Below are 18009 nucleotides of genomic sequence, written 5' to 3'. Positions count from 1 at the left end.
TTCGGCGTGCGTTGCATCATAATCCCCCTAGTCATCTCATCCTCTGTGTTGATCCATTGTTCCTAATCTGCTTTGTGGGGATACTATGGCTCTCGTCATACAGATACACACACAGCAAATACTGTGTGTGTGTGTTCGTAAAAAAAGGAAAAAAAAGAAGTAATTCACATCTATTCAAAGTTCATTTTTGAAGATGTCTCTCGACTATGCTATCCGAAAAAGCAAATATTTGCAAACTGCTATGAATGTTTGTGTTTTTCGTGCCAATTAGTGTGCACGATGAGTGCTTGCAAACACACTCTCCGCCAACAAAACAAATTCTCAGCTTTTAGAAAAGGTTTCTCTGTGTTTTCGGAGCCCCGCAGAGGAACTGTGTCAGAGTGCTAGTCTTCTGTTTTACTAAGTGCCCAGACAGTCTGACTTCGACAAACACTCCCTCTATGCTTGTCTCCCCTCAGCTAAACTCTACACAGCTCTCTTTCCATCTGAGAGAGAACACTCACTTCACTGCCAAGACTTGCAAATCGTTACCCACATAGAAACATTGTCATGGTGTTTAATATGGTAGGAGAAACGGCTGTAAAAAGGATTTGAGGAACCATCTATCTAACCGATCTCTCAGGGATGCCATCTCCTTCGTCATGGTACCGATTACTGTATAAAAAGGTCAATGGTGAGCCTGGTGATTGATTGGTTAACTTATTGAGAAGCTGATCAATTGATCGAGCTGGCGACCGAAGGGCTGACTAATTGATTTGTAGCTGTAATCCTCCAACAGAGAAGGTGGCCTGAGTTTGGTACCCGAGGAAAAGGTTTTGCTCGGTGCTAGCGCAAGACAGCCCCTGCCCCGCAATAGCTGCATTCTGAGCCTGTTCTTCTGTTGTCTTATTGTTGGAAGACTGAAGGCCAATGGAGGGGCTGATGGTGTTCGCAGGCGGCAAGGTGCAGATGAGAGTGACTGGTAGCGGAGATATTGATCTCTGGGGGATGGGGTGCTAATGTCCCAGCACTGTGATTGGACGACAGGGAGTTTAATTGTCCATTCAGAAAAACCACCCCTCCACCCACGCACACACACCACCCTTGCAAAGTGATGACCATAGGTGGCCTGTGCGATTAGCTATAATTCTTCAGCTCAGGTTCCCAACTTAAAGTGGGGCATTAATCACATAATTGGATGTCTCCTAAAAGTAAAAAGATCAACCTATTTTCATGTATTATTATTACGCTTGCTATAAGTAAGGCAAACTTTGGAAGTCACATCATCATGACCTAACTTGTCCCTCGGTTCTTGCACTACATAAACATGAACGGTGTCAGCATCTCATTCCAAATGCATTGCGTAACACGGTTTATGAAGATTTTTTTGGGGGGCGAAAATTGCCTCTAACGGTAGCTAACTAGCTAGCCACAGTCACTAACAAATCTGCGCGCAATTACCTAGCTACAATTCAAGTCTCAGTTTAGTAGCGAGTTAGCTTCCCAGAGATAACTAGCTAAAACTCTAAAAAGACAACTGCAGAAACACCACAGACACAGGTCTGGGTGATCGTGTAAGATAACTATGTTGTTTCCTTGCTGGGATATCGTCAGTTTTAGCGAAAAGTACCGCTAACCAGAACGAAGGGGGACCCACTTCCGCTTTAGAGACAGCTCGCGGAAGTGGGCTCCCCTTCGTTCTTGTTAGCTCTAGAGATCCAACACAGAGCAGCGGTAGTTAGATGTAGTAGTTACTCATCCGTCCGGAGCCCAGGTCTGGATATAGGTGCAAAACGAAGCCCAGTCAGCTTCTACAGGTGAACAAAACGGTCCATTATGCCTGCTAACACGAGCGTTACTGTAGCTACTAGCTAGCTATCCAGTCCTCCAAAGCACCGGAAGTGCCAGCTGGTGGTAGCAGAGTAGCCAGCTACTGTTTCTAAGTTCAAGTAGCATGGTGGGACTGATAGAATAATAAAATCACGAGAGGAGCATCAAATTATGATTATAAATCCTGGAGGGCAATCGATGCCATCTTATATCCGGACACTGGAGTGGATAGACGACCTTATAGTCTATAGATTCGAGGTTACCGACCGCAGCAACAAAAAGCGAGCGCCGAAATTTTCTTCTCATCTAGGTGTGATTGAACACACTTGTCTTGCAGCTAGACAACAGTTCAACAGTCAAACCGTATTTCCGGGAAACTTTTCCAGCGAAGTTTCCAAAAATAAATGTCAACTTTATTTGTTTTTTTTATGTGCACACTTTCCGTTAGCAGATGATGCCAATGTGAGAATTTACGTACACCCCGCCATGAAAATGTGTCTTTCTGAAAATGTATTTATTAAACATTATGGAAATTTTATATTAAAACAATAGGTTTTGGAGCAACTGTAATTAAGCAAACTGCTGCAGCGTCCGCAAGCACACTTTACAATTTCACCAGACACGTTACTCTCTCAAATTTTGAATTGAGTCCTCTAAATTGGGTAAGAGCCTTCTGCTTGGCATTGACGTGTTCAAACCAACTGCTCAACATAACTAATCTGTGCGCGTGTTCCAGGCCGGCGGGCGCGTGTGGGATTGATGTTTGAAGATCCCTCCACACCAAGTCTGCTCAAAACTGCAGCACTCCGACGGGTGGTATACACCCGTCAACATTTGCCTGACGAAGATTCGTCTCCATTAGTTTCGGATAAGTTTCTGAGTCGCGTACGGCATACTTGGAGACTGGTGGTGGGTGAGACTGGTGCAGACGGGGAAATAAATAAAGCCTTTTCTTTCCTGTGATTTAGATTAATCGTTCCTTCTAGTTTCTGTGCAGCAGAGCGCAGGCCTCAACACTACTTGCGTTGTCAATCAGAGATCCAGTCTTATGAAGATTATCAATACGTGTTCATAGACTTAAAAAAATAATTATTGTGCTGCGTAGGATTTAATCCCCCCAAAACAACATGTAGGCCTACACATAACAACAGAACCACACAAGCAAAAACTGGTTTATTCATAATTTTAGGCATACACGCACAAACATACTAGATAATTAGTAAACACATATATACTAAACTTTAAACATTATTATACTATTAAACATAATAGACACACTCACACACACAATCACGGAAGACCAGTGCTGCTGCCCACACCGGCTCACTTAATGATAAATTTAATAAAGCCAAGGCCTGTTAAATAATAGATACATCTCTCCTGCCCTGAGTATAAATATATACATATTACAGAGTTAATAATTAATGGTTCATTTCACACACTCACAAGTGTCTGCCTATCCCTCGAGTGCACCGTATTCAAATGAAAATGGCCTTGGAAAGCGGGAAAACAAACCCCAGCACGGTTTAAAAATATATATTACAAAAAAAATCATGTTTTTTTTTATTAATGAAACACAAGGCATCAAAAGGTACAAGTCTGTAGGATTCTTCACCTTTTCCCTCACCCTACCCACCACGAAAATGCTATTTATTTGTTTTTGTATTGGGTAAAATTGGGTAAACACAACGATGGTTCGTTGTAAACCTTTGGGTCATGTGACCCGAAGGCAGCACAAGGGTTAGGAACGTGCTCCAATATAAATCTGCTGTGCCCCAGTAAAATCAAAAGTTTGAGTTTTAACAATTTACTTTATTAGTCAGTGCATTCATTTAGATTGATAATCCCGGACAAAAAAAAAACGCAGTATCCCAATCAAAGCTTGTAAAATCATAGCCGAATCAAAGTCAAAGTTTAACCAAAAACACAAACCGGTGCCCACAGAAATCCATGTCAGTGCGCTCTTCTGAGGTTGCCAAATAGCCACTGCAGCACGCACACAGAAGTCTGGGTGTCGGACTCGGCACACAAGTCAGAATTGAGGTAGGCTAATCTAATCGTATTTTGTCTAAAACATAAAAACAAAATAACATGAAGCAGTATTTGCGCTCCAATGAATGCGAAAATAATGTGCACGCTCGCATTAACTATTGATGTCCCTGCCAAAGCTGATATCAAACTTGTGTCCCTGAACTGTTCTATAGTGGGTTAAGCAAGGGGAGTTTCAATAGCCTAGTACTGCATTGTGCGCAGCAAGTTTGGAAGAAAAAAAAAGGGATATGAATAGGGGCCTGTGCCCCAGTGAGGGGGGCTGTGCTCCAGTGAGGGGGGCCTGTGCCCCCGTGAGGGGGGCCTGTGCCCCCGTGAGGGGGGCCTGTGCCCCAGTGTGGGGGGCCTGTGCCCCCGTGAGCGGGGCCTGTGCCCCAGTGAGGGGGGCTGTGCTCCAGTGAGGGGGGCCTGTGCCCCAGTGAGGGGGGCCTGTGCCCCCGTGAGGGGGGCCTGTGCCCCAGTGAGGGGGGCTGTGCTCCCGTGAGGGGGGCCTGTGCCCCCGTGAGGGGGGCCTGTGCCCCCGTGAGGGGGGGCCTGTGCCCCCGTGAGGGGGGCCTGTGCCCCAGTGAGGGGGGCCTGTGCCCCAGTGAGGGGGGCCTGTGCCCCAGTGAGGGGGGCCTGTGCCCCAGTGAGGGGGGCTGTGCCCCAGTGAGGCTTTATGTCTAACAACGACCCTGAGGGGGTGGTACAGTGAGGTAAAGTGGATGCTAACTAGTTAAAGTGTTTGTGCGTTGACTGGCTCGGCGTTAGCAGTGGCTATCGAAGGTGGTTTATTCTTAGACGAAGGACGACTATCAGTTCTGTTATGTCTGCAGCCACGGTAACGCTGGAACCTTTGCTGGCGTGTAGCCAGGACTGCCTTGTAGCGGGGATGTGCTCCGGGATCAGCGGCCCAGTCCACTTCCTGGATCCTCAGCTACACCCAGTCAGTTCCCAGACCTTCTTGCTGGAGGTAAATATTCAGTAAATCGGTCCTGTGTGCCACTGTGAGAGGAATGCTCAAGTCAAGCCAAGCATGACGGCAACCCATTAACAAAGAATGCTCTTCTGGGTTCTGCGTTGCGAGGGCCGTTCACATGAAGTACCAGAACCAGACGGCCTCGGGCTTGAGTCCGGGCCAGTACTTTTGGACGGAACTTCGTGTTTCTATCCGGTTCGTATTTACATTACGCTGTTGTGACTACATATTTCACATGAACTCCCACTGGCCTCCAAGTTTAACAACATTCCTGAGCCATGCACTGCCATGGCGAGGTCTAAGAAGATGACACTCACCCCCCCCCCCCCACACACACACACACACACCTTACTGCCTCCACACTGGTATCATTGAGACACAGCCTCCTTCTTTGTGAACTGTGTGTGTGTGTGTGTGTGTGTGTGTGTGTGGGGGGGGGGGTGGCAAACTCACATCCAGAAAGGAGCTCAGATAGCTGGGTTTAACCTTCAGCTGGGCCCCTGGATCCTGGAGAGTCAACCTGCGTCTGCATCAACTGAGCAGATTCACTGAATGAGGATCTACTGATGATATGAATGTGCTGCACTGTAGTCTGCTGGGGTCCTGGGCTGGACTACTAGTGTAGACCCACTGTGCTGTGCTGGGGACTAATTTCGAGCTAGTTTACTGGCTGCACGGAGATGAACCCATCTTCAGGCGTGGTCTGGGAATGGCTCATTGTTGAGAGAAAGGAGATTGACGGCGAGGCTCTGAATACTCTGGATGCTGTCGTACTACAGGTTGTGTTATTGTTCACAAAGCAGCGTTAGTTCTGCACGTCAGAAGAGTTGTATATTGTGCTGAAACGGACTGGCAGGCTGGGGAAAAGGAAGATCATAGATGAGTGTATGCGTGAGAAACAGACAAACAAAGAGATTTATAGATAGAAAGACAGAAACACAATTAAATATATTCAGAAAGATACTGTAGAAAAACCGAAAGAGAGAGATCGTTATAGAAGACAGGCGCTAAGGTAGGAATGCAGAGAGAAAGAAGTGAGACAAAGGACAGAGAGAGGAGGAGAGGAGGAGAGAGAAGAAAAGGGACAGCGCGCCAACACCAGAGAGAACCACTAAAAACTCCTGTTGATCAAAGTCTGTCTCTTTTCCCTCTATAAGGCCTCATATCTTCTTTTTGACAGTATCACCGAATTCCCACTAGCGCGAGTGGAGAAGTGCATCAAATATTCTGTATAATCTGCCAGCAAAGAGCGAAACTTTTCATAAACTGACATCTAACCGCAAATTTCTGACAGGCTAAAAAGTAAGCCGCCCTCCGTGGTCATTAAATACCCACAGCCAATACACAAAGCTGTCTCTCTCCGTCTCTCTCTTTCTCTCTCCGTCTCTCTCTCTCCCTCTCTCTCTCTTTTTCGCCCTCTCTCTCTCCCGCTCTCTCTCTCTCTCCCGCTCTCTCTCTCTTTCTCTCTCTCTCTCTCCCTCCCTCTCTCTCTCCCTCTCTCTCCCTGAGTAGATCTCAGTGTGATGTAACACCCGAGACTGAATATAGGACATCCACTCTCAATATCTGAGTGGAGTTCAAAGGTAGGATCGGCCTGGCTCTTCAAAACACTGGACTAATTGATTAATCACATCGAGTCACAATGTTTAGAGACATGAAGCTTAATTTATTTAAATATAAATCAATTTATTGAAGCAATCGGCAAGTGTGTGGGTTCTGTCATATAAATCAGATTCCATATTTACCGTCACACCATAGGGTGTTGCGCAATATTCATGCATGATCAATTCATTAGCCATGAAATGAGGGCATCCAGTGAATTCAATATGCATTAAGTACAGTGGAGGACTCAACACAGCATATTAATGAGACTAAACTTGAGGAAGTCATTTCTTGCATCAAGGGAACCGTTCTTTTAAATACGCATTCAACTAAAGTGAGATCTTAAGTTGCCTTCATCCAATAACAAAACACGTCAGCATGTATTGACATGCTATTTACTCATTACTGGTGTTGTAGCCCTAAAACGTCATATTTTCTACTGTACAGTTGTAGAAGTAATAACATACAAAGATGAGTTCTTCTCAGTCTATGGGTAATGTCATGAGAGTGAGGCCTCCCCTTTAAGGTGCAAGTCATCTAATGTCCACTAGGGGAGGAACAAGGTAGCGCAGGAACTTTTGTCTGACCAAGATCAGTTTTTATAGTTGAGAAGAGATACGGGTCAAACTCGAGGTTCATGTCTTTCGACATTATTCAAATTCTGACCCTACATATTTTTTTAAACCTTGACCCACTTCGATAGAAACGGCACGAAAAGTGAATTGAATTGTTTCAAATAGATAATTACTTCTAAAATAAACTATAACGTCTGTACAGAGTAACCACTCTGGGGATTCATTTAGTTTTATTCATATTTTAATTTTCTAAAATTACCGAATTCTATCAGATTGTTAATGTCAACTAATTAACAACATGTAAATTGGAATACAGAAATAGCGCAAATCAGACTATTGGAAATAAAATAAACATTCATCATTTTGTAGATTTAATGATAAATCCATCTTCTTTCATGAAAATCTGTGTAATTTATTTACCAATCTAACAGTGCCCCCCCATGGCCTAATTGGGTAATTTTAATTGAAATCAACCCTGTCTCTATCGTAAGTTTCTTTTCTTTCTCAAGCCACTTAAACGCCACTATAGGATGAGATCTAACGCGTATTACACCCCCCCCCCTCACATACACTCAAATCAGACAAAAACATACATTCTACAGAATTAAATCAAAACCAAATCAAAAGGCCCTTAACTGTGAGTGGTTCCACAAGTTACTAATATAAATATACAAATTCAAGGGCAAGTGATGAAATCAGGGCATTTCAGGGCATTCAGGTGCCCCATGGCAAGATCCCCCCCCCCCCCCCCCCCCCCACACACACACAGTGTATTTTCGAGGGGGGTGGGAGCCCAATCAATGACCCCCTAGGAAGCCTAGAACTCCCCGAGTGTGTGGACTCCCTCTGTTCTGACTTCCCTGCCGGAAGAAGGAACAAGGTGGGCATGCAGCTGGAGAAAACAAGGCCAGAAAAAAAAAATAAAAATCAAAAGAAAGCTATTCTTGTGAGGATGATTAAAAAATAGAGGGAAGAAGAAACAAGGACAGGTAGGCAACAGAACACAAGAGTTTGAGGAAGCAGGAAAGAGTTGAGGAGGGGGAGGAAGAGAGAGACGGAGAACTTTACCTCCCTGTGGAGTTTTGAACTTATGCCTTCATTACTGTACAAGGAGCCAGAGGCGAGAATGGGATTTGTAGTTCCACACAGCTCTTGCTGAATTATTGATCAGTTCAGCTCAGCTCAGGACCCATGCACACACACACACACACCCTCCGCTGTCTCAAGGCCGTCTCTGTTTCCCTCAGCCAGAGTAAGAGTAAACACAGAACTCTTGCTTTTGAATTGTGTGTGTGTGTGTGTGTGTGTGTATACTAGGTAAGCAGAGCAGAGCTACCCATCTGTATATGTTGTGGTCTACCAGCCCAGGCCTAGTGTCTCCTGGGCAGCCCTCTGTGATGATAGAGCTGTCAGAAGCATCAAAACACCAGCGAGCGGGAGAGACACAAGGAGAGAGGGTGGAGTGGGGAGTCAGGGAGCGAGAGGGAAGGAAGAAAGGCAGGCAGAAAGAGAGAGGCAGAAAGCGAGAGGCAGAAAGCGAGAAAACGTGAAATACATTTGAAAGGAGAGGCTAATGAGGAGAGATAAAAAAAGAGTGTAAAAGACAAAGAGAGAAAAAAGTCAAAGCGGTGAAAACAAGCAGAGAGGTGTGTGTGTGGGGAAGGTGTGTGTGTGGGGAAGGTGTGTGTGTGGGGAAGGTGTGTGTGGGGAAGGTGTGTGTGGGGGGAAGGTGTGTGTGGGGGGAAGGTGTGTGTGTGGGGAAGGTGTGTGTGTGGGGAAGGTGTGTGTGGGGAAGGTGTGTGTGGGGGGAAGGTGTGTGTGGGGGGAAGGTGTGTGTGTGGGGAAGGTGTGTGTGGGGGGAAGGTGTGTGTGGGGGGAAGGTGTGTGTGTGGGGAAGGTGTGTGTGGGGAAGGCTTGCAGTGTGGGGAAGTTGTGTGTGTGAGGGGGAAGGTGCGTGTGTGTGTGAGGGGGAAGGTGCGTGTGTGTGTGAGGGGGAAGGTGCGTGTGTGTGTGTGAGGGGGAAGGTGCGTGTGTGTGTGAGGGGGAAGGTGCGTGTGTGTGTGAGGGGGAAGGTGCGTGTGTGTGTGAGGGGGAAGGTGCGTGTGTGTGTGAGGGGGAAGGTGCGTGTGTGTGTGAGGGGGAAGGTGCGTGTGTGTGTGAGGGGGAAGGTGCGTGTGTGTGTGAGGGGGAAGGTGCGTGTGTGTGTGAGGGGGAAGGTGCGTGTGTGTGTGAGGGGGAAGGTGCGTGTGTGTGTGAGGGGGAAGGTGCGTGTGTGTGTGAGGGGGAAGGTGCGTGTGTGTGTGAGGGGGAAGGTGCGTGTGTGTGTGAGGGGGAAGGTGCGTGTGTGTGTGAGGGGGAAGGTGTGTGTGTGTGTGAGGGGGAAGGTGTGTGCGTGTGTGAGAATTCGCTGAACAGCAGCAGGGAAACAGCAGCTGGAGTGTTGCGAGTCAGACAAAGGAGAGAGGGAGGCGGAGCTCCCTCTGCAGGTGTAATGAGGCACAGCGAGGTGGACAAGCAGTAGTCAGCATAGGTTTCCCTGTGTCTGTGTGTGTGTGTGTGTTTTCTCCCCCAGGGCAGTATACTACTGAGTACACAGGGAGGACGACGGGATCCTTTATCTTGGATGACGTACTAATCAATCACACAGACAGTGATGGAGGCCCAGGGTAACCCAGACCCCTCGCCTGCCACACACACACACACACACACCCCCATCTGTGGTACTTAACCCCTTACTTTCTCTCCTCGCAAGCCCTCGCCCCTCGATGCTGCCCCCCCCCCCCCCCCCCACACACACACACACAGAGGTATGGAAACAGGTAGTAAGGACTCAAACATCCCCAAACACGACCCTTTGTGGAACCCCGGCCACTGCCTGTAGGGAGCCCTCAGCACCATCTCTTCACATAACCAAACATCCCGACAATCCATCTCTCTAACTCGCCACCAAAAGCTGCCATTTCATGCATTATTAGTCTCCTAGGTGTCGTTGCCTGCAGTGTGTGTGAGGCTGCAGTGTGTGTGAGAGGCTGGGTGTACAGTGGCCATACATACATCAGGCTGAAGAGGCCTCATTAAGTACCTGGCACCTGCTACCTTCAGAGAGCAATTAGGAAGGATGAGAAGAATGAGGTGTCATCTTTCTCTGCCACGCTTCAGCCAATCACACGGCCGCTTTAATTACTACTTTTACTCATTATGAGGGGGGGGGGACAGGAGTTACACGAGGACCCATAAGTTTCCCCGGGCCTCGTGGCCGGTAATGGATGCACAAGGGGATGTGAGGGAGAGATCATCCGGGAGTTTGTTTATTTCAATGTTGACGCTGTGAATGGCGTCCCGTCGACTCGACGTGAACACGTGCGGCAGACAGAGGAGAAGCGACAACAACTTCCACAACAAAGAACGGTTTATCGACCTGGGAGTATCTTCCCCCCCTCCCTCCCCGCCCCCCGGCCTTCCTCATGGGTTGTCAGGTGTCAGGCAGCGGTGGTTTTTTTCTGGGAGCAGCTCTAATGCAAGCGTGGAGGCCCTGCCTGCCGCCCCGACTGGAATGAATTTGCCCGGTCATGTAGAGCCGTATCACAGCGAGGCGAAGCAATTCATCACCCGTACCGCCTGCCTGTCAACTCTCCCTCCCCTAGCGTGTGTGTGTGTAGGTGTGTGTGTGTGTGTGTGTGGGGGAGCTGCTGTCACTGTGTACCTCACCACCATCTCTGGGTAGACCACCATCCCAAGGGGGTCCTCCTGGAGAACGGGGGGAGAGGGGGCGGGTTTCCAGACACCTCCACTCTGACAGGTCCCTGTGGGTGGATGAAGGGAGGGGGGGCAGAGGGGACACAATTATCCAGAGCCGCGGATACCGTCCAATCAGGCGGCGCGACATCCGACCTCGCCGCCCGTCTTGGGGGAACCGCCGGTGCCGTGCGCCGCGGGCGTTCTCATCCATCCGGCAGGAACACGGCTAATGGGGCGGCACTTTTAACACACCACACACAAGATCTATCAAGACCCGGCGGCCGGCCCTCTCCCAGAGAGACGAGCCTCCGACAGGCAGAGTGCTCTACAGACCCTCCGTCCGGACGCTGCCCGGACGCTGCCCGGACGCTGCCCGGACGCTGCCCGGACGCTGCTCGACTGATAAACCACTGAGTTTACGGATCACTTTTCGCTGGATGGGAAAAAGGAGGAATGGTGGATTGTTGTTGAATTCTGCAAGAACGGGTCGGTTTGATCGCAGTTTATGAGGTCGGCTGAAACAAGCATTTTAAGTGCAGAATAGAGTGCTAGCCTCTGGTAAAGAGGGGCTCTAAGTGTGTCCGCAGTCGGAGAAATAGATTCACTGTCGTCGTGAATCATTTTTTATCTTTTTGTGAAGGGCGTTAAAGTCCATTTATCGCTGGTATGTTAGGGTACTTTATTCCCTTGGGTGTCGTTAAGTAGTGTAGACAGACATCGTTTAATGGACGGGCGTGGAGAAAATTGGGTGGGCCCATTTATTTGATGACATTAGTCCAAACTTAGGCAGGCTCTGTTGGAGTCTACGGGCCCACTGCACATTGAGGGGATTGAAGAGCTGAACAGCAAATACAACTGGATTTCAATTGACCACGAAAAATTAGATTTCCTTCAAAAATACATGTCATCTTTAGAGTAGTTTATCATTCTTTAAAGTAATAATACATTGACCAATAAAAAATCTCATGGAAATTTTTCCTAGTTGCATTTTCATATGACATTATAAAACACATAATAAAGAGCAAGTATAGCAACACTGTACGTAAAAAAAACTTTATTATCGTTATAAGGTAGGATTAACAACAACATGCTTTAACCACAATAGAAAATAAAAAGATATTGCACAGGTTTTACTAGAGCCGTGTTACTATAACCCCTCTGGCGTTCTCTAGCCATCTGATCCTCACTTCCCCCCTCTCCTTCACACATCCTCTAGAGACAAACACACACACACTGTACACACACACAATCAAGAAAACACAACCCTTTTTTTTGTTTCTGTTTCGTTAAAACACTGCCATAACCCAGCACTGGCCTCTCTCTACACACAGGAACTGAGGTGATCTTCACACACTTAGCACACTGGAGACACAGTAAAACAACAGACAAGGACCTCCGTCACTGGAGATGAGATGGATGGAGAGAGAGACAGAGAGAAAGAGACAGAGAGAGAGAGGTGAGGAGGTGATTGATAGGAGGAGGAGACAGGCTCTACAGGGTGCAGCTCTGCAGTGTGGTCACCGAGGGACGTCCTCAAAAGCAGAGGTGATTTTACCTGGCTGCTGCTTGGTGGTGGTGGTGTGTGTGTGTGTGTGTATAACTGCCGGTACCAGGGGAGGAAAACACACAACCCCAAACTAAAGATTAACAACCTCACCAGGGAAACTGACACTTAACTTCACTCTCTAGCAGATGGCCAGTACCATCATCCCCACACAGGGGACTGTGTGGAGACGTGTATAGGTGTGTGTGTTTGTGATAACTGTGGGTGTTTTCAGTCAGCGCTGATGGCTAGGCTGGTGCTGCAGGATGACACTCGTATTGATGAGGGAAGCTAGCACATGGCTATGCTGCAGAACCCCCAGAAGAGCTCGGAGATGGTTTGAAGGCAGTGATCCACACTCACACACTCAAGACCGACTCGTGAGGAGTGTGTCATCCCAGGCATTGGAACAGGAATTGGGGAAAAAGTTTGGAGACGTTTACCCTGGGGCTTGGTGAGTAGAAAGTCAGTCTGAATCACTATTAAAACATGGAATGGGTACAAGAGCCAGACACCTGCATCTCAATGTCTCACCAACACTAAGACACACAAAGAGGAGGACATTTCTGCCATCACATAACATGCCCTGGCCAATGAGGAGGCACGCCCCGGGTTTGGGGCTCTAGCGATTGGCTGTAGAGAACAGATAGATCAAAGCGATTGGCCAGGCTACGAATCTCTGAATCCCAAACACTACACCTCCACAGTAGGAAGGAGGAAAGCTGGGCCGAGAGGATGACATGCTGTACCTAGGTTCCCTCTCTCTCCTGTAACACACAATGCCCAGTAATATCCATAGTCAGTGGTTAGGGTTGTGTGAAAAACACAGAGCAACATCAACAACAACACCACTTGTCTACAACACGGCTCTCCCTGACCGACGCCAGGGGAAGCAGTCAGTGATTACCGTCACCTGTAAGCGTTGATTGATACAAGCATCGAGTCCAGTTGAGAAAAGAAATCAAATTAATTGGTATATGCCAGCAACAAAACAACATGTAAACATCGTACAGGTAGTGCCACAGTCAGGCTGGCTGTCAGGGGCTTGTCACCAGACAGCATCAAAGCTGGCTTACAGACTTACATAGGGCTACCTGCCCCTGGTCCCCCCCCCCCCCCCCCCGCCCCCACCCCTGGTCAGCTGACTACGTTGTCTGTTAGACCTAGACTGGTGTAAACATAGCAGGGCCATGGCCACAGACACACTGACAGAAGGCACCCCAAACTCATGAAGGAGAAACCTGGTTCCACGCTGCAGAACCCGCAGCCACACAGGGTTCTCCCTCAGCGGAACAATAAACGCTGGAACAGAACAGGAGGATCATAGTGGTCAGATCAGTCATTGGTCCGAGGCACCACGACTGCCTAAAAGCCAGGGATCTCATTGGCTCATCATTCGACAACACAGATAAAAGGTTTGTGCAAAACCCGCCCCCTTGCACATGGGCCCACAAGCCCGACCAATAGGACTCTGGGACATGTGGCGAGGGCTTTGAACAGGGCCTACCCTAACACACACACTCCCACCAGTGCAGGGTAGAACACAGACATGGAACAGAGCTTTAAATATTCATATATACACACAATGACGACTACACACAACGGAACACGCACACACACTCTCGCACGCATGTACAGAAAAGAAAGCAAAGTCTGCTCACTTTACAGTATAAGAGGCAATCACAGAACACAGCAAGTTGGTCCAGATAGAAAAAGAAAAAAACAACACAAATAAAATTAAACGATTTAAAAGAACAGCAAACCTTCGGTGGCTACTAAAAAAAGGACAGGGGCTAGAAATAAAAGACAGTTGTCCATAAGATCAGGCGACGTCAGCATGTCTGACTTGCTCTCTCGGCCTTGCCTGAAATGAACCGGAGGATCACTATTCAGGCAGGAGAGGAGTCTGGGTAATTTAGTTTTAGGGGGGGGGGGGGAAGGCCCAGCCAATGGGGTGTAAGTAAACCACATAAAATGTCCTCAGAAAGACACAGAACCTAACTATTTCCCAAACTATCCTTCACTCCATCCAGCTGTCTGTGTTACTGTGTGTGTATATTCACAGTTCACTGCAACGGACTACAATGCAAACCATCCAAAACAACCTCCTACTTTAATAATTTCTATAAACAAAGCCCTCGAAGAGGGGGTTCGATATCTGGTGACACTAGCATGCTGTGAAGGAGCAGTCCAGCTAGGCTAGGCTAGGCTATCGTCCTAACCATCACAACACATGCTTAGATGTTTAGATGTACATTTAGCTTTGTCTAGCATACAACCACAGATAGCAGATGGGGATGAAGGACCATGAAGCTAACGCTAATGCTAACAAACACACTAACGAACTAGCATGCAAATCCCCACAAGCACGCTAACGAACTAGCATGCAAATCCCCACAAGCACGCTAACGAACTAGCATGCAAATCCCCACAAGCACGGTAACACAGAACGGCCTTGTTTGGGGGGGGGGTCCAGCTCAGCGGGTAGGGCTGAGAGCTGCGCAGTAGGCCAAGAGGATACCCTCCCACAAGGTCATCTGGCTCGCTAAGTGCTGAATGAGTGAACAACAATGATGCAGATAGTGACGTTAAGAGCATATTATGTATTTATACTGATTGCTAAGCATACGCTACTCTTTATTGCTGAGATACATCCTTGTTCCAGACCGGGCTGGGTAGACATGCAGGCAGGGAGAGGAGAGGGCTGGGTAGAGGAGCAGACAGGGGCCTGGGGAGAGGGCAGGGGTGCAGTTTGAAGGGCATAACCTGATCTGTTGGCTTTGGGCACGCGAGTCCATGCTAACTGCAAGCTGTATTGGAATTAGGTAGTACACTGTGAAATGTGTGTGTGTGGAAGTGTGTGTGTGTGTGAGTGAGTGTGAGTGAGTGTGTGTGTGTGGGAGTGTGTGTGCTTGGATCAACGTGCTGAGCGGTGGACCAACGGCCTCAAGCTGTTTATTTCTAGCCCCCATTTCTTTGAAGAGAGAAAAGCCGACCTCACAAAAACACGAGTCTGAACTGGGAACCAAAACAGCATGAACAGGATAGGACCCCTGTCTGGGCCCCTGGGCCCCCCGAACACAGGGCCCCCCGAACACAGGGCCCCCAGAACACCCCACAACAGACACCATCACTCTTCCCCTCTTCTCCTTTGAGATTCTCTTCTCCTCCTCTCGCAGCTATCCTCTCCACATGAGCGTGTTGTAAAGTCTATAGTATGCCATTTCTTTCAAACATGCGGTTTGTGAATTGAAATCTCAAGCTAGCGGGCCAGTCAGCTTCTGCGGTGATGAGTGCTTATCTGAATTTGTTTCTGTTCTTCCTTTTCTGCTGCTACGTTTTCTTGCTGGTTTTGTCCAGTGGAGAGGCCATCGTGGCGGTCGAGGCTTTCTGGGCCTCTGGCCTCTTATTGGAGGCCGGGGCGGTGCTCGAAGGCTGTGGGGCTATCCCCGGCCTCAGTGGGGCAGGGGAGGAGGCGCTGGCAGTCTCCCCTGCCCCCTCCGCGGCTTTGGGAATTGAGGATCTCCTTGGAGGGGGGGAGGGGGCCGGCTCAGCCTTCAGCCTGGTGGGAGAGTCTGTCGGGCGGGGCGGGGGCGGGAGCTGGGGGACTTTAAAGGGGAAGGAGGCGGGGGCGGCGAGGGGGGAGGCGGGTGAGACCTGGGAGCTGAGCTTGACGGGGCCCAGGACGCTCTTGGTGACGGTGGAGAGCTGGGAGTCCGCCTGGACTGCTCCGCTCTCGGGGGCGGGGCTGGGGGAGGAGGACGTGGCGGCGGCAGCGGCGGCTGCTTGTCTCCGGTTGTCCGCCTCCTTCTTCTCCTTGGTGATGCCTGCGGAGGAGGAGGGGGTGTGGGCCTCGCTGCTGTCGGAGGGTCCCGCCGTGGGGCTCTCCTCCGCCCACGCCCCCCGGGGACCCCGCCTGTCCTGCGGAGAGGCCGGCCTCAGGGGCTCCTTGGCCACGGAGATGAAGGCGCTGCCGGGCGTGGCAAAGGTGCTACTCGGGGGGGTCTGGGAGGGCTTGGGCCTGGCAAGCAGGTCGGCAGTCTTCCCCTCACGTCTTCCAGGGTCGTCGGAGCTGCCGTCTCGCCCTCCCAGGGAAGGGGCGCTCTGGGTGGGTTTGGGCTCGAGGAGTTTGCCCCCCGTGGAGGGCGGGGTGGGCGTGGCTCTGCTGGGCTGCGGGCAGGAGGGGTGTGTGAGCGCGGTGGAGAGGGCGGGGGACGGGGAGAGGCAGAGGGAGGGCAGGGTGCCCCCGGGACCCATGCGGGGGCCGGTCGCCATGACGCCGGTGGGGCGGAGCAGCGGAGGGGCGAAGACCGCCCCCCGGCGTCCGTCCTGGCTGTCCTCGGAGCCCTCGTCCGTCTCGTCCTCGGACGAGTCCACCTCGTGGATGGCGTCCTGCTTCTGGAGAGACTCCCTGCGGTCGGCGCGGTCCTGCCTGATGGCCGACAGCTTGTCCTTCAGCTTGCTCTTCCCGGGGGCCAGGCCCAGGGACCCGGCCACTGGGGGGCCCTCGCCCTCCTGATGGCCCAGCTTGCGGGAGGAGGAGGAGGAGGGGTGTTTGTGGAGGCTGCCCTTCTCCACGAGAGCCCCGCGGCCCCCCAGGGCCAGGCCCTCGCCGGCACACTCCTGCAGGCTCTGCAGGCTGGGGTCTCTCTGCAGCATCTCCTTCTTGAACTCGGCGTGGGACACGTCCAGGCTGTGCTTACGCCCCGCCGGCGTCGCGGGGAGCTTCTTGTCGCCCGCCGAGGCCGACGGCGAGGGCGAGGAGGAGGACGAGGAGAGGGAGGAGGCCAGCTTCTCGGCCGACTGCACCCGCTTGAGGAGGGGAGAGCGGGGCGGCTCCACGCTCTTGGGCCGGGAGATCTGTCGGACCAGGGGGGGGGAGGAGTGCAGCTTGACCGGGAAGGCCTGGGCGTGGCCAGGGAGGGGGGAGGGCGAGCGCTGGGGGGAGGTGGACTGGGGGGTGGGGGAGGGCGTGCGGGCCAGGGGGGAGAGGGGGATGTTTCCGGCGGACTTGCGGCGCGGGGAGCGGTACTGGCGCTGCAGCTTGGGGGCCAGGCCGTGCAGGGAGCTGGGCCGGATGTGCCCAGAGCTGGCAGGGGAGTTGGGGACACTGGAGCTGGGGGAACTGCTCTGGGACGAGTTCCCCCCCACTGAGAACACACACACACACACACAGTTACATCTCTACAAATCTGACCCGTTAGATATTCGTCCATTATTTCAACTGCATGCGGAGGAAACAAACATTGGTACAAAACTGTGTGTGTGTGAGAGTGTGTGTGTGTGTGTACCGGAGTGTGCTGACTCGGGGGTGCAGCGGTAGCTCTGTGTAGGGGAGCGAGGGGACAGGTTGTGAGTGGGCGAGCCAGGCCCGCTCTCCCCCGAGGAGAGAGAGCGGTTGAGGGAGGAGAGGCTGCGACTGGTGTGCAGCAGAGACGCCTGCTTGGTGATCTTCCTGAACAAGGAGTTCCTCTTCTTGCTGCTGCAACACAAACACACACACAGTTTGTGAGTTTTAATAACACATGTGGACTCAGAAGTGAAGCCTTGTGTGTTAAGATTGTGCCTAGGACTTTAGCCCAGCGTTGTGTGAGTCAGGTGGCTGAGCGGTTAGGGAATCGGGCTAGTAATCAGAAGGTTGACGGTTTGATTCTCGGCTGTGCAAAAATGACGTTTTGTCCTTGGGCAAGGCACTTCACCCTACTTGCCTCGGAGGGAATGTCCCTGTACTTACT

At 50.6% G+C, this 18009-nt stretch overlaps 1 protein-coding gene across 1 annotated transcript in view; it reads right to left on the bottom strand.

Annotated features, from left to right (window-relative positions):
- Positions 1-13391: 13391 nt before the first annotated feature.
- The window catches only part of mast2 (microtubule associated serine/threonine kinase 2), a 25998-nt gene continuing 21380 nt past the window's right edge, over positions 13392-18009 (bottom strand). Inside the window, exons 24-25 of the mRNA XM_062452176.1 lie at positions 17566-17756; positions 13392-17424 (exon numbers count right to left, since the gene is read on the bottom strand). Coding sequence (XP_062308160.1) covers positions 15608-17424; positions 17566-17756 — 2008 coding nt within the window. The 3' untranslated portion in view covers positions 13392-15607. The remainder of the gene's footprint in view (positions 17425-17565; positions 17757-18009) is intronic.

The sequence above is a fragment of the Osmerus eperlanus genome, chromosome 26 (assembly GCF_963692335.1).
Source record: "Osmerus eperlanus chromosome 26, fOsmEpe2.1, whole genome shotgun sequence".
NCBI lineage: Eukaryota > Metazoa > Chordata > Actinopteri > Osmeriformes > Osmeridae > Osmerus > Osmerus eperlanus.
The sequence above is the reverse complement of the archived record's forward strand: the minus strand, read 5'-3'. Positions and strand labels throughout refer to the sequence as shown.